The following is a 16,519-nucleotide window of genomic DNA, read 5'->3' as shown; positions in this document are numbered from 1 at the left end:
GGCATTGTATTTATTCCGTCCTACAATTTCCCTGTTGTACAAATAGATACTGTATTTGTACTTAAAATTGCGGGCTTCATACTTAAGCTTCAATAATAAAAAGAATAAATATCGTGGATTATTTTTGCCATGAAATAATGATTCTTTAAACACGATATCTTAGATATCAAATTAAAATAACGTGTAAATCCATACAATCAAAAAGATAAGTCCAGTAACTTTGGTGTTCCAAATGACAATAAAGACTGAACGATAAGTCAACGCTGAACGCAAGGTGAACAAAAAGTAAACGGAACGAAGAACGAACGATGAATGTTTTGTGAACGGTGAACGCGAGCGCACGGTGAGCGGTCAAAGCAAAACTGTGAACGGAGAGCCAACGGTGAACGCACGCTGAACGAACGGAAAACTAAATAAGTAGAACGTTTCAGGGCTTTGGTGCAGGCGAGGATGCGCTAATTCATGAATACCGCTAAGATTTCATTTATAGATAGAATATACGGAACGAAAATGTGTAGCACTAATTCATAATAATGCCAAATAGCACCAAATTTCGAATACGCCAAATTATGTAGGCGTACAGTATTTTACTTCAAAAGACGTTAATGGTAGTCTAGCAACCAAGCTCTATGAAAAACGTGTTGATTTTTAACTTTCTATCATCGAACTTCCCTTACATACGCAGCAATATACCTTCATCACCTGCATACAGAGTTTATGTATCTCAGTTGATTCGATTCGCAAGAGCATGCTCTACGTATTAACAATTTCTAAGGCGAGGTAAGTTATTGACAAACAAGTTGATGAAACAAGAATTTCAGCTGTTTTGTTTGAAGTCATCACATTTCGTACGTTCTATGGTCGATAAAATGACCTTCAGCAAATACAACTTATCTTTGAGTTAAATGCTGACTACAACAATGAAATTATTTAAACAATTATTTTACTACTATAGGTAATTTAACAGACAAGTAAACTATACTCATTGAATGTATATTTACCATATGGTCCCGATGCAAATTACGCACAACTAACACTCATTATCTTGTTGTTATATCCCCTTAAACGTTGCGTGGGAATAATAATGTCGTTTATTACAAAAATTTAAGTCAATTTTTTTTATAATTATTTTTTTGTGCGTTAAGTGTGTATATGGTAAAAAAAAATATGATGTACACTCTTAACGCACTTTCAAAAAATTTTCAAAGTGCGTTGATTTGGTCCCAAAGTCAGTGTGCTTTGTTTTTCAAATTGTTTTCAAAGTGCATTGATTTTGACCCAAAATAAACGCACTTTGAAAAAAAAATTCAAAGTCCGTTGCCTCATTGCCGCCATTGGCGAATAAACCTCATTAAACAAAGGTATCAGCAGATTCTTTATAAGAAAAGGACCTCTTTAAACAAAGATATCAGTCGATTTTTTATGAGAAAGGGACCCATTTCGCCGTGCTGAATCGAGACACTTAGCAATAACCCAAGTGAAGTATGTTGGGGCAGGTTAAATCTAGATTTTTTTCTTTGTAGATTTGCTATTTTATCCTCCATATATACTTCCTCACTTTCATATCCCACAGCGGGTTGGAGGCCGATCTTTCAGTCGAGACCGTATTAACCGAGGTCTCTCGTGTCGCAGTAGATGTTGTACGAAAAAATCCTTACTGTGCAGTGGCCCTATGGTCTCGTATCGAACTAGGTGCTGGTACTTAACGATCCCTTACTGTGCAGTGGCCCTATGGTCTCGTGTCGAACTAGCTGCTGGTACTAAACAACCCCTTCCTGGTCAATGGTCCTGGGTGCCTAGCATAAGTCTAAATTGCAGCTCTCAATCGGCAGGTACAATGGGGTCTCTCAAAAAGAGATGTTATTTTTTATATTATAGTTTTATTAACAATTATCATTAATACTAAACAAAATTCCCACTTTTTTTTCGTATTAAGAATAAAATTATAATTTGTGAAAGTGCAAGGTAGTGTGAGTCAAACCCTTTCCAGAAATTCGAAGTTTCAATAAGATTAAAAAACTAGAAACTCTTGTTGCTACAGCAACAAAAAAGGTCTTCCGTTCTTCTCTATTTGTCTGTATGAATGAGCTTTTATCTATGTTAAAAAGGCATATAATATTTAAAATGATTACAGGAAAATAAACGGCCGGAGGTGTAACTTACCAAGATTTTCGAAGTTACTTTAGACAATTATAGTCTGTGACGACCGGAAGTGATGGCAGACACCTTTTATCCTATATCTGTTGCCTAATCTTCATGGTTTATTATTTATATAAGTTTAGTGACTTGATCTGTTACAGTGTAAGAGATCTCGCAATGTTAACTTCTCATTTTGAAAGAGAAGAAATCACATGACCGGGAGTAAATTTTTAAAATAAAGATATTGCAGGTTACTCTAGACATTTCAGTCTGAATAGCATGTCCTAAAATCATTTCAAATACTCTTTTTATAAAAGATATTTATGGGATATTATGATACTAAATTTATGCAGTTTTTATCTCATAACCGGAAGTTGTCATTTTTGTTTCCAGCGGGAATGACATATTTCATAATTACTAATAAGATGCTATAATGTATAACTAAGAAATATTCCATAAAGAAAAGTTAAAATTTTTGATCACTTCCTGTGACAACCGGAAGTGACGGCAGAAAATATTAACCCAAATGGATTTGCCTACTCATCAAGATCTACCACTCCTATAAGTTTGGTGTCTTCATCTCTTACCGTTTACGAGATCTCTCTATGATAACTTCTCATTTTGAGGTCAGGAAATCACGCGACCGGAAGTAAATTTTAAAAAGATATTCGACATTACTGTAGACATTAGCAGTCTGAATAACATATCCAAAAGATATTACAAATACATTATCCATTAAAAGTACTTATGGGAAAGAAAAAATATTTAAATTATGTAGTTTTTCTCTTATAACCGGAAATTGTTGTTTTTGTTTACAGTGGGACTGATATATTTCGAAACTACGAATAAGATGCTATAATGTGATGCAAAAAAAAATTCATAAAAGAAAAGTTAAAATTTTCGATTTCTTAGATCACTTCCTGTGACTACCAGAAGTAACGGCGGAGAATCTTAACCCAAATAGTTTTGACTACTCATCAAGATCTACCACTTCTATAAGTTTGGTGTCTAAATCTCTTACCGTTTACGAGATCACTCTATGATAACTTCTCATTTTGAGGACAGGAAATCACGCGACCGGAAGTGAATTTTATAAAGATATTTGACGTTACTGTAGACATTTGCAGTCTGAATAACATATCCAAAAATCATTATAAATACTTCATGTATAAAAAATATTTAGAGGAAAGAAAAAACTAAAAAATGCAGTTTTTCTCTTACAACCAGAAGTTGTCGTTTTGTTTCCGGTGGGACTGACATATTTCAACATAACAAGTAAGATGCTTTAATGTGATGTCAAAAAAAGGTTCAAAAAAGAAAAGTTGAAATTTTCGATATTTATGAACACTTCCTGTCACGACCGGAAGCGACGGTGGACGACCTTAACCAAAATGGATTTGAATACTTATCAAGATCTATCATCCCTGTAAGTTTGGTGCCTTAATCTCCTACCATTTTTGAGATCTCACTCGGATTATATATTTTTAAAAAAAGCGGAAATTGGACAAATCTGACGACCGGAAGTGAATTTTGAAAAAATGAAAAAAACGTCTCGGGGTATTTCCATTCTCTTTCATCCCTGAAAATTTCAAGAAAATCCGTCCAGCCATCTCTGAGAAATCCTGCCGAAAATATTTGGGGGAAAAAATAATAAGAAGAAGACTAGAAACTCTTGTTGCTACAGCAACAAAAACGGTCTTCCGTTCTCCTCTATTTTTCTGTATGAATGAACTTTTATCTATGTTAAAAAAGGCACATAATATTTACAACGATTACAGGAAAACAAACGGCCGTAGGTATAACTTATCAAGATTCTCTACGTTACTTTAGACAATTATAGTCTTCATAACACTTATAAAAATCATTTTTAATCACTTCCTGTGACGACCGGAAGTGACGGTGAACGCATTTTACTCTTTGTCTGTTGCACAATCTTCATGGTAAGTAAAGTGTCTTGATCTGTAACAGTTTAAAAGATCTCTAATGTTAACTTCTCATTTTGAGAACAAAAAAAATCACGTGACCGTAAGTAAATAAAAAAAAAGATATTTGATGTTACTCTAGACATTTGCAGTCTGAATTACGTCCTAAAATCATTTCAAATACTCGTTTTATAAAAGATATTTATGGGATAGTATGATACTCAATTTATGCAGTTTTTCTCTCATAACCGGAAGTTGTCGTTTTTGTTTCCAGTGGGACTGACATATTTCGAAACTACAAATAAGATGCTATAAGGTAATACAAAGAAAGATTCCATTAAAAAAAGTTTAAAATTTTGATTTATTTGATCACTTCCTGTGACAACCGGAAGTGACAGCGGACGATCTTAAACTCAATGGATTTGTCTAGTTATCAAGGTCTACCATCCCTACTAGTTTCGTGTCTTAATCTCTTACCGTTTACGAGATCTAGCTATGATAACTTCTAACTGTGAGGACAGGAAATCACGCGACCGGAAGTGAATTTTACAAAGATATTTGACGTTACTGTAGACATTTGCAATCTAAATAACATATCCAAAAATCATTCCCAATACTTTATCTATAAAAAACATGGGAAAGAAAAATACTCAAATTCTGTAGTTTCTCCCTTATAACCGGAAGTTGCCGTTTTTGGTTCCGGTGGGACTGACATATTTCAACACTACAAGTAAAATAATATAATGTAATGCAAAAAAAGTTTCAAAAAAGAAAAGTTGAAATTTTAGATATGTATAAACACTTCCTGTGACAACCGGAAGTGACGACGGACGATTTTAACCCAAATGGATTCGCCTACTTATCAAGATCTATTATCCCTGAGAGTTTGGTGTCTTAATCTCTTACCGTTTCTGAGATCTCACTCGGATCAAATATTTTTGAAAAAAGCGGAAATCGGACATATCTGACGACCGGAAGTAAATTTCGAAAAAATGAAAAAATTTCTCGGGGTATTTTCATTCTCTATCATCCCTGAAAATTTCAGAAAAATCCGTCCAGCCATCTCTGAGAAATCTTGCCGACAAGATTTGGGGAAAAAAATAATAAGAAGAAGAAAAAACAGTTAATCACTATAAGGTCTTCCGTCTGAAACGGAAGACCTTAAAAAAACAGTAGAATCTCTATAAGGTCTTCCGTCTGAAACGGAAGACCTTAAAGATATTTATCATATTTTCGTGAGAAATGCTATTGCAATATATAAGTCGTGATATTATACAGAAAATGTGAGAAAACTTCAGATCTGTTTCTAAGCATCTTAAAACGACATTTCAGTATATGTATATTTCTCGGTTTCGTTTTCTTTAAGATTTGATTTAGTGAAAATGGGAAATATAGAATCCATTTTATCGAGTTCAACAAATGGTGTATCTTTGAATATAAAACGCTGTAAGTAATCAATTTATCCTTTTTTCATCTTGGTTTGAAAATATTTTTATCATGAATGGATTCTTTTTTTAATATTCCATAAAGCAATGAGATTTCTTGTTTTTAGACTTATAAAATTTGGCAATTTTTCGTACAACTTATAAAACTATAGGTAAATTAATCTATGGCTATTTTATCATTGCAGGTTTGAAATACGTTGCAATGTTTATAACTGTCGTTACCCTCATTATCATAAGCAAGCATCTTGGACCTGATCAATCTCTCCGCAAAAGTTTCTTAAACGGTACTTTTCGAAAACATCAGGTGTCTTCAAGTAATATCAGGGGAAGGGTAGAACTCCAAAACAATTCAAAAGAGACGCCAAATACTAGACGGAGAACAAATGTTTCTAAAGAATATACAACTTGGAACGCTTCGTCATTGTGGAAGAGCGGAAACATACCATTAATAAAAAGTGTCTCTACAGGAATGTCGATGTTTTCTTCCATTGCCAAATTTACAACCTCACCAGCATCCGTCGAACACAAACAGTCAACCGAGTTTTATGTCTGTGTTAAGTATATCGGAAGACTTGGAAATAATTTATTTCAGTTTGCCTCTGGATACGGAATTGCTGCCTCTAAAGGTATGAAGTTAGTAGTCGGAGTAACTGATAGAATTTACCAAATATTTCAAATTAAAAACGGTAAAAACATTCTGATCAGCAAAAACAAGCATGAGTGTGACAACGCAATATTTCGAAAAGAACGTCAAACGAATTCTTATGATAAAGATATTGTAGATTTTAAACCAAATGCAACATATAGAGTTGGGCGATGTTTACAGTCATGGAAATATTTCCATAATGTGTCAAATGAACTACGAGAAATTCTTAAATTTAGAAATCACATTCAAACAAAAGCAAATAAGTTAATGGAAAATGTTCTAAGGAAATATGATACTTCCAGAGAGAATGTTACCCTTATCGCTGTCCACGTAAGACGTGGTGATATGCTCACACTTGGAAATGCTTTTTCGGTTGCAACTAAGGAGTACTTTGAAAAAGCATTCCAATACTTTAGAAATTACTCCAGTCCGATTTATGTTGTTTGTTCCAATGGTATGGCTTGGAGTAAAGCAAATATTCCCAAAAACTACTCGGTCGAATTTATGTACGGAAATTTACCGGAAGAAGATTTGGCTTTAATGGCGTCATGTGATCACGTGATATCGTCGGTTGGTTCTTTCAGCTGGTGGGCAGGCTGGTTTACGAACGGATTCGTAACATATTATAAATGGCCAGTTGTAGAAGATTCAATACGTCGACATGAGTACAGCTCAGACTTTACGGATTTTTTCTCCCCACATTGGATAGGATTATAAAATGAACAGATTAGATAGAGTTATTATGATTTTTCTTCGCTAGCATTTGGGTTGGGATGAAAACTGATGTTGCTTTACATTCATATATTAAAAGATTCAATTATTAGTAAATATCTCATGAAAATAAAATCATTTCAAAGTCATAATTGATTCTATAAATTATAGATTTTTGTGGATTCCGTTGGTCTACGAATTGTATACTGCTTACTAGTAGCTTAAGAGTTTTTTAAAAAGATTTTTGGATCTCAAGTTAAGTTATGTTGTGAATACACAAATATATCAATATAGAGCAAATCCCAGGAGGAGTAACCAACCGGTCACACCCTATGTTAACTGTATGTATGGATCGAGTAGAAGGAACATTCCGTGTCAGATCTCTGGTATCTTTTCTTCAGAAACAAATGGATATAGTCCACACACTGCAGTTCCTTTTTTAGGCAACAACTCAAATATATACATTTTCACACTGATGTAAAATGTAATTGATTTAATATACTTATTTTATAAGTTCGTGGACAACATTGATAATTACTGACAAACATTGATAAAATATATGAAACTATTATTTTAATTAAATTTATGTTTTATTTTATTAACATGCAAGTTTTCAACAAAAACAAAGCACAGATTGTTATATTTTTATCAGATAAAAAAAAGACAACCACTCATACCCGGAGCACTAAAATGAAAATTCTTGACGTTACCCGACATCAAAAGCATTATACGACTACATGTAACTTTTCTCAACATGCATAGTCACCATTTAACTCAATACATTTCTTATGTCGTTTTAACCAGTCATAAATATGTGCACAAAATGTTCAGGTTCCATACGTAAAATAATATTTAACAATGCCTGTCTCACATCCTGCAATCATCCAACCTCATTTAACCAGTCATAAACATGTGCAATAATTTTCAGGTTTCATGCGTAAAATGATATTTAACAATGCCTGTCTCATATCCTGTCTCATATCCTGCAATCATCCAACATCTGTCCGCGTAAAAAAACGATTTTATTTACGGAAATACGGTTAAGTCACGTTACGAAATTCATTTTTTACAGCACTGCAATCTCGGAATGATGGTTTTTCCTTCACGCATGTCATCCTGTAAACTGTTCCTTCCGTCCGAAAATATTATATGCCACTTAAGTACTAATGTACGGCTTGTTTTACTATGTTTTGCCGATTATTTACAAAATGTATTGGTCTCTGTAGGTGTTTATCCGATGTCTACGCAGAATTTTATCACTGCTCACTGCTCCACCTATTCCGAAAACGTCCCTTTTTTAACAATTCCGATCCGTCTTAATGTGTTCTAACTTTGATATATTGCTCAGCCATTTTACAACTTTGAACGTTCAAATTTTTCAGGTTTGGCGTGATAACTTCTGTCAATCTCATAATATAAACGTAATCTAGATTTCCACAGAATTTTACAAAATACAAATGAAATTCATAAAGTGATAAACATTTTTTTGATTGCAGTGCTCCGGGTCTCCATTCCGAGTCTAATTATAATTGTAATTAAACATTTGAAATTGAATACGATTTTACATTTTTCAATTCACATTTAGAAAAGGATTAGAAATATCCTAATGTTGAATATCAATGACAAAACATTTATGCAATTCTTAGTTGTCCACGAACTTTACGGACAACCCTTGTATGATAGAAAACCTTACCATAGATTCGTGATAATGAAATCTTTACATAGTATATCACTTTTAAAAGGCAAGCAATAAAAAAATCATCCTAAAGCTAGCCCGTCATCAGAAATTGATTGAATATTAGGAGTTTTCATAAAAATACACAAATATTTTTTTAACGTTTACGAATATTGCTCTTTTGTTACCACGTCATATAAGAACACTGGAAGTCAATATTAAGAATAAACTAACTTTTAAAACATGTTTTTTTCTCAATATCGACATCTGTTTTCGAAGAATTATCGGCCATACTCTTTAAACATCATTTTGGCCGATTGTGAAAAAAAGACGATCCTATCCTCTGTGTCATATGGTACACAACTTGTTGAATGTCCTATCCAAAAACATTAAAATGACGAAATAAGAAAAGAAACTACAGCTTGGACGAAACCTAAAGGGTAAGTTGCCGTTTTAAATCAAATACCTTTAGCTTTAAATAGTAAAATTTAATTCTCCCAATTGTTATTAGATGCTGCTAGTTAAATGCAAAATTCAAAAGGTATTTGAACCTTGGTGAATTTTACTAACCATTGTATTTACTACGTCCTACAATTCCCCTGTTTTACATACCGTATTTGTACTTAAAATTGCAGGCTTCATACAGTCCCTGAAACGTTCTACTTTTCCGCCTGAACGGTGAACGAATGCTGAACGAACGCAGAGCGAACGATGAGTGAACGATGTGTGAACGGTGAACGAACGCAGAACGCGAATGGAGCTCAAATGCGAGCGCAAAGTGGACGGTAAATAGACGGTAAACGCAGGATGAACGATTTTTTCGGAATGCCTCCGATCTGTACCTTGCATTGAAACTATTCTATTGTATTCTAATGCTAGGTGCTAAAATATAAATAAACAATAAATAGATGAATAAGTAATTACAACAATTTTTTTCTGCACATATGTATGCTGTTTTAAATCAATAATTAATCTACTTATAAAATAAATATGCCTATTCTTTTAACTAATAAAATAAATAAATGTGGATTTTAGAAGAGAAAAACTAGTACTTATAAAATGAAATAATTACCACGGTTGTAACAGCCATACATATATTGTCGATTCCGTGCAAAATAACGATTTTTTTTAATTTACAAAGGTTTGTAGACGTATTGCATAAATCAACTCGTATTTAAAAATTTTATGCAATAATATTATTTATTATATAGCTAATAAATAGTCTCTAATGAAATACTGCCAAAAATCTAGAGAATCTTGAAATTTTATTGAACGCTGAGTTTGTATTACGTATACGAGTATGGCCGAAACATTCCGAATACGAGAGTTTGACCATGCAGAGGAACGCCGCGTTGTAAACAAAAAAGTCGTCTGGTTAAATTCTCAGAGCTAAATTTAAGAAAGGAAGTAGGATCTAGGTAAGATTTGTTTATTTTTACACAAATATGAAATTATTTATTAAAAATTTAGTACGTATTAGACCCAATAAAACCTAAAATGATCAAATCATAACGCTCGGTAGGGTCATCGAAATGATACGATATTGAACGCTTACAGGACAGGCGTTAATTTGAATACCGATACTAAAAAATCATTAATTTGAGTTTTTTTACTTAGAATAATTATCATAAATTATGAGGAAATGTTACAGATATATGATAAAGGAGTTATTGAACTTATAATGATGCGATATTGAGCGCTAACAAGACAGACGTTAATTTGAATACCGAGACTAAAAAATCATTAATTTAAGATTGTTTTTAGTTGGAATAATAATTATAAATTATGTGGAAATGTTTTAGCTATATAATAAAGGAGTTATTGAACTTATAGTGGTGAATATTGGTACTCCTTGGCTGTTCAATTTTAATGCAAGCTCGTGCATTTGAACAGCCAACTTGCGCCAATATTCACCAATATAAGTTCAATAACCCTATAATATTTATATGTTTTTTTATGATAATTATGATGCAAGCGTCTTCATGTATCTACATAGACATTTCCCGGCCGAGATTATACTGGGACAAAATGCTGGAAAGAGGCATCCCAATTATTTGTAATAGATCAGATTTTCAGAACTAAATTATTAATATGCTGTCATAGTGTTTATTGAACAGACAAATGTAATAAAAGAAAGAGACAGACAGAAAGACAGAGAGAGAGAGAAAGAGAGAGATATTTAAGCCTCCCCCCCTCCATTTTCAGATATCTGCTGTATCAAATAAAAATTCTTATTTTTTTTTCTAAATATTCCAGGCAGTGAAAGTAATTTTGATTTTTTGACATTAACAAATCCATTTGACAGTAACCATCAGCTTTTATTTTCCTTCTTCAAGTTTACACGGTATACACGAAGTCCAGGTGCTTGTCCTGTTAATCAAACTCATTCGACACAGTTCAGGAAAGGAAATCTCGTTTCACCGAACATGCCAAAGTCAAAGAGTCATTTAGTATTTTCAAGAAGTTTTAACATTTTTTCCTATCATTTCTAGATCTGATTTCCACATTTCTGAAGGGAAAAAAATTAATGAAAAATAATAGGAATACGTGTATATACTTGGAAGGATCAAATTTAAAATTGAATATGAAAATTACATGTACTCCCTTCCAATTTAAAATACCACTGTCGGTACATATATATTTTGAAACACTATTATTCAATGACTGTTTTGATATTTGTTTTAAGACTGATTTTGTTTTCGATTTAATTCGATTTCGGAAGAAAAGGTGCTGCTGGGGGGACTCTTAATCATACCGAAAGGCAAACATATTAAAATACAGTGAAGGAAGGAATTTTCCTTCTCTAATAATAGACTTTATATACGTGAAGCAGAAAAAATCTAATGTATTACATTTTAAACAATTGGTCTTTTTAAAAAACACTATCAATTTAATTTGCTTTAAAGGTATTGATTAATTGTATATCTGAAGAACTGTTCATAATTCTTAGAACTAGTCCTAACACATACTTTCGTGTATTTTTTTTTTTGAACGTGTTAGATTTTTTTTTTTTTTTTTTTTTTTTTTTTTTTGTATTTTTGCTACAATTGGTAAATCAAAAGACTTTATTATCCATCCATTAACGATTTGTCGTCTTTTACGTAACAACAAAATGCTACAGTGCTTGAAGTATTTGTACATTGCCCTTTTTCAAATTTAATATTTTAGCATCGTTCTTCATACATGTAGGTACTTAATATGCTTATAACAACATTTATTTTCCAGAGAAATTTCATGAATAAAGTAAAAGCTGAGTTATAATGATAAAAAAATAAATATCTTAGATAATTTTTGCCATGAAATAATGATTCTTTAAACACCACATCTTAGTTATTTAATTAAAAAACATCTAAATGCTTTCCAACAAAAAGATAAGTCGTTTCACTTCGGCTTTCCAAATTACAATAAAGACTGAACGATAAGTGAACGCTGAACGCAAGGTGAACGAAAAGTAAACTGAACGAAGAGCGAACGGTGAACGTTTTGTGAACGGTGAGCGCGAGCGCACGGTGAACGGTGAAAGCAATACTGTGAACGGAGAGCGAACGCTGAAAGCACGCTGAACGAACGGAAAACTGGGAAAGTAGAACGTTTCAGGGACTGTACTTTAGCGGCTTTGGTGCAGGCGAGGATGCGCTAATTCGTGACTACCGCTAAGATTTCATTTATAAATAAAATATACGGAACAAAAATGTGTAGCACTAGTTCATGATAACGCCAACCACTCCATATCCATTGATTGCAGTAAATTTCGAATACGCCAAATTATGTACAAGCACAGTCTTTTACTTCAAAAAGACGTTAATGGTAGTCTAGCAACCAAGCTCTATAATAAAAGTGATGACTTTAACTTTTTTATCGTTGAACCTCCCTTACATATGCAGCAATATACCTTCGTCACCTGCATACAGAGTTTATGTATCTCAGTTGATTCGATTCGCAAGAGCATGCTCTACGTATGAACAATTTCTAAAGGATATTTTCGGTTTGGTGAACTTCTACAGCTATCAGCGACTATGGATAAAGAAGCGTGGAAACCATGTTATGCCAAATTGAAATAACTAATACAAACAAATGATAATTATACATGTAATCTAAATCAATCAAAATGGTTATTAGATACATTCGATTCTGCATTTTTTTTTTAATTTTTTAAAAAGAAGAAGAAGAAGGATTCCATACAACATCATATTACATATTTCGCAAAATACCGCATGCCAAAACTGTCATACTACTAAATGATAAAATATTTTCTTAATATATGAACCACAGTATTTCTGACCCCTTGAAAATAATATAAATAATCTTTTAAGTAGGTTATCAACATTAGCTCGGGCTAGTTCAAAGGAGAAATTTGGAGTTTGGCTCTCAACAATCTGTGGTGATAAATCTTGGCTTCCAATTCTGAATCAGAAGTTTGAATTCGAGTATATTCTCGAAATATAGGTTATAAAACTTACGATTAAACAAGAGGCCCATGGACCTTATAGGTCACCTGAGGATCATGCAACAACTTTCCAATTATTGCATTTGGTTCATGTTTTAAACTAGACGCCATGGCATTCACAATTTTGAAAGAGACACCATTGCTCATCATAACCATACACTTAGCAATTACTTAATTTGGTTACTTAATACCCATAGGCAGGGTTGGGGAACAAAAATGCATTTCAGCTTATCAGTAATACATGTATTCAGCAATAATCAGTGGTGCCCTTACCACACATGAACCCCTGACCCTAGGTCCACATATTGCACAATGTTTGAAAAGGCGCCCTTGCTGATCAAAAATGTTTGATTAATAAATAAGTTTGATTTCAAACGATTAATTCATTTTCAATATAAAAATAGCGTCTCCCCTTAATCGTACCCCTGACCCTGGGGTCTTGAAATTCAGAATTCTCGAAGAATGACCCTTGCTCGTCATAGCTATATAGGTAGTTCATCTGCTTAGAAACTATGTGCAAAAAAGAACGTTTTCAAAGATTTAATGTATTTTCACTATATAATCAAAAGAGCCCCAGCCTAACACCAGAACTCCTGACCTTCACAATTTTGGAAGAGGCACTCTTGCTCATTATAACTATGTACTTATTTAATACCAAGAAGCAGAAAAGAAGAATTTTCAAAGAAATAATGCATCTTCACTATATAATCTATATATCCACACCCTTGCAGTTAGAACCCTTGACCCTGGGGCCATGAATTTCACAATATTGGTAGAGGACTCAATGCTCATTACATTCATGCCAAAGTTTGACTGCTGATGTCCAGTAGTAAAGAAGAAGATTTTTAAAGATTGCACAAATTTTAGTGGTTTTGACCCCACCCCTCAGGTCCTTGGGAGGCAAGGACCATAAAATTCACAATTTTTGTTTCCTTTTACCTATAGATGCTGTATACCAAATTTGATTAAAATTGGTTCAGTGATTTCAGAGAAGAAGCTGAAAATGTTCAAATGTTTATACACGACGACGGACGAAAACGGATAGCAACAGGTCACCCGTGTGACTCAGGTGACTTGAAAACACGTGTGATGCTGCAAGCTTGGATGAGCTTTACTACGACAAATGAAATACTGGTAAGGCATTCCACAAAATTTCGAATTGTTAGGAATGAATTGTTAAGAATGACATGAAATTCATGGTTTTATGAACCTAAAGGGGGGCAGTGGAGCCCTCCATCCCTATATAGTCATGCAATATGTAATATACTACGGAAAATAAAGCTACTTTATGTATATGTACCAAACATAAGCACATCTGATGACGTTTTTTGGCTTGTGAAGGAGCAGACGTGTAGCCTCATGAGGCTAGGGGGACCCAAATGTAAATAAAAAAAACTTTTTAATGTAAAAAATGTTCATTGCCCGGTTACCGCCCCCCCCCTTCCCCAATTTTTGTTGCAGTATAGTTAAATAGGGTAATGCTGTAGTTAATGAATAAAATTTAGTAATGAAAGATATTGGAATCTATTTTACCTGTCAGGTTTCTTCGAGCTAGTCATTTTTTCCTGACTGTTCTACACCCCCTAACGATAAATGAGTTAAATTTACTTAATGGTGTTCACCGAAAATGCTTGGTTGTGCCCTCAAACTGGAATAGTTCTTAAAGATATAGAATTCTTGGACAATTTTATTTTATTAACCCAACTTAATTTTATTTTTTTTTAAGAAGGCAAGGTTGTATGGTATGTACTTTATCTACATATGCTATGTAGTTTATGTTAAAAAAAACCCTTAGCGATGCATGACGACATCCCATTCAAGGTGTAAAAAGGCAGTTTAAATACTATATATACTTCACTTAAAATATTTTTGCGCATAATTCGCTCCATACTGAAGATCCGTAGTCGCTAGTTTGTAAATGTTCACCCAACCCGAAAATGTCCAAAACGAGGTATATTAATTATTGACAAACAAGTTGATGAAACAAGAATTTCAGCTGCTTTGTTTAAAGTCAACATATCGTAAATTCTATGGTCGATAAAATGATCTTGTCAGCAAATACAATTTATCTCTGAGTCAAATGCTGACTACAACAATGAAAAGGGTAAAGCTAACGAGTGATCGGTCTAAAAAAAAAAGTCTGAAAGATCTGAAAATAGTCGGGATTACGTGCCTATGACGAGTAAGCAACCGGTCACACCTTATGTGAACTGTATGTATGGATCCGGTAGAAGGAACATTCCGTGTCAGATCTATAGTATCTTTTCTTCAGAAACAAATGGAGTCAGTTTACAAACTGTAGTTCTGCTTTTAGGATAACAACTCAAATATATACAAATTCTCACTGATGTAAAATGTAATTGATTTAATATGTGTATGATAGAAAACCTTACCATAGATTCGTGATAATGAAATCCTTACCTAGTATATCAAATTTAAAAACGCCAGAAATAAAAATAATTATTCTAAAACTAGCCCATCATCAGAAATGTATTGAATATTATTCAATAAAATACACAAATATTGTTTAACATTTACGAATATTGCGCTATTGATATCACGTCATATAAGAACAATGACAGTCAATTTTAAGAATAAATAAAATTTTAAAATATATATGTTTTTTTCGTAATTTCGACATCTGTTTTCCAAGAATTATCGGCCATACTCTTTTAACATCATTTTGATCGATTGTGATTAAAAAAAATTAAATATGATATTCAGCCGAGCTACATAATTTGTAGAATGTCCTATCCAAAAACATAAAAATGATGAAATAAGAAAAGAAACTACAGCTGGGACGAAACCTAAAGGGTAAGTTGCGGCTTTAAACCAAATACCTTTAAATTTAAATGGTAAAATTTAATTCTCCAAATTGTAATTAGATGCTGCTAGTTAAATGTAGAATTCAAAAGATATTTGAATTTAGGTTAATGTTACTAGGCATTGTATTTATTCCGTCCTACAATTCCCCTGTTGTACAAATTGATACTGTATTTGTACTTAAAATTGCAGGCTTCATACTTAAGCTTCAATATTAAAAAGAATAAATATCGTGGATTATTTTTGCCATGAAATAATGATTCTTTAAACACTATATCTTACTTATCAAATTAAAATAACGTCTAAATCCTTACCATCAAAAAGATAAGTCCTGTCACTTTGGTGTTCCAAATGACAATAAAGACTGACCGATAAGTGTACGCTGAACGCAAGGTGAACGCAAAGTACACTGAACGAAGAGCGAACGGTGAACGTTTTGTGAACGGTTAACGCGAGTGCACGGTGAACGGTGAAAGCAAAACTGTGAACGGAGAGCCAACGGTGAACGCACGCTGAACGAACGGAAAACTGGGAAAGTAGAACGTTTCATGGACTGTACTTTAGCGGCTTTGGCGCAGGCGAGGATGCACTAATTCATGAATACCGATAAGATTTCATTTATAGATAGAATATACGGAACGAAAATGTGGAGAATGTTGGATCAGGTTAAAACTGGTTTTTTTCTCTATGGATTTGCTATTTTATCCTTTA

At 33.2% G+C, this 16,519-nt stretch overlaps 1 protein-coding gene across 1 annotated transcript; it reads left to right on the top strand.

Annotated features, from left to right (window-relative positions):
• The first annotated feature begins 5,699 nt into the window (after positions 1–5,699).
• LOC134237343 (galactoside alpha-(1,2)-fucosyltransferase 2-like) lies at positions 5,700–6,912 on the top strand. The gene has a single exon (XM_062719447.1). It carries the CDS (start codon positions 5,709–5,711, stop codon positions 6,867–6,869), a length of 1,161 nt encoding a protein of 386 aa, XP_062575431.1. The 5' UTR covers positions 5,700–5,708; the 3' UTR covers positions 6,870–6,912.
• The last annotated feature ends 9,607 nt before the right edge of the window (positions 6,913–16,519 follow it).

The sequence above is a fragment of the Saccostrea cucullata genome, unplaced genomic scaffold, assembly GCF_032062105.1.
Source record: "Saccostrea cucullata isolate Sc308-1 unplaced genomic scaffold, CSIRO_AGI_Scuc_v1 ctg15780, whole genome shotgun sequence".
NCBI lineage: Eukaryota > Metazoa > Mollusca > Bivalvia > Ostreida > Ostreidae > Saccostrea > Saccostrea cuccullata.
This window is presented reverse-complemented; position numbering and strand designations above follow the sequence as displayed.

Excerpts from the sequence above, each read along its gene's own strand:
- LOC134237343 (XM_062719447.1), top strand. The coding sequence starts at position 5,709 with ATGTTTATAACTGTCGTTACCCTCATTATCATAAGCAAGCATCTTGGA.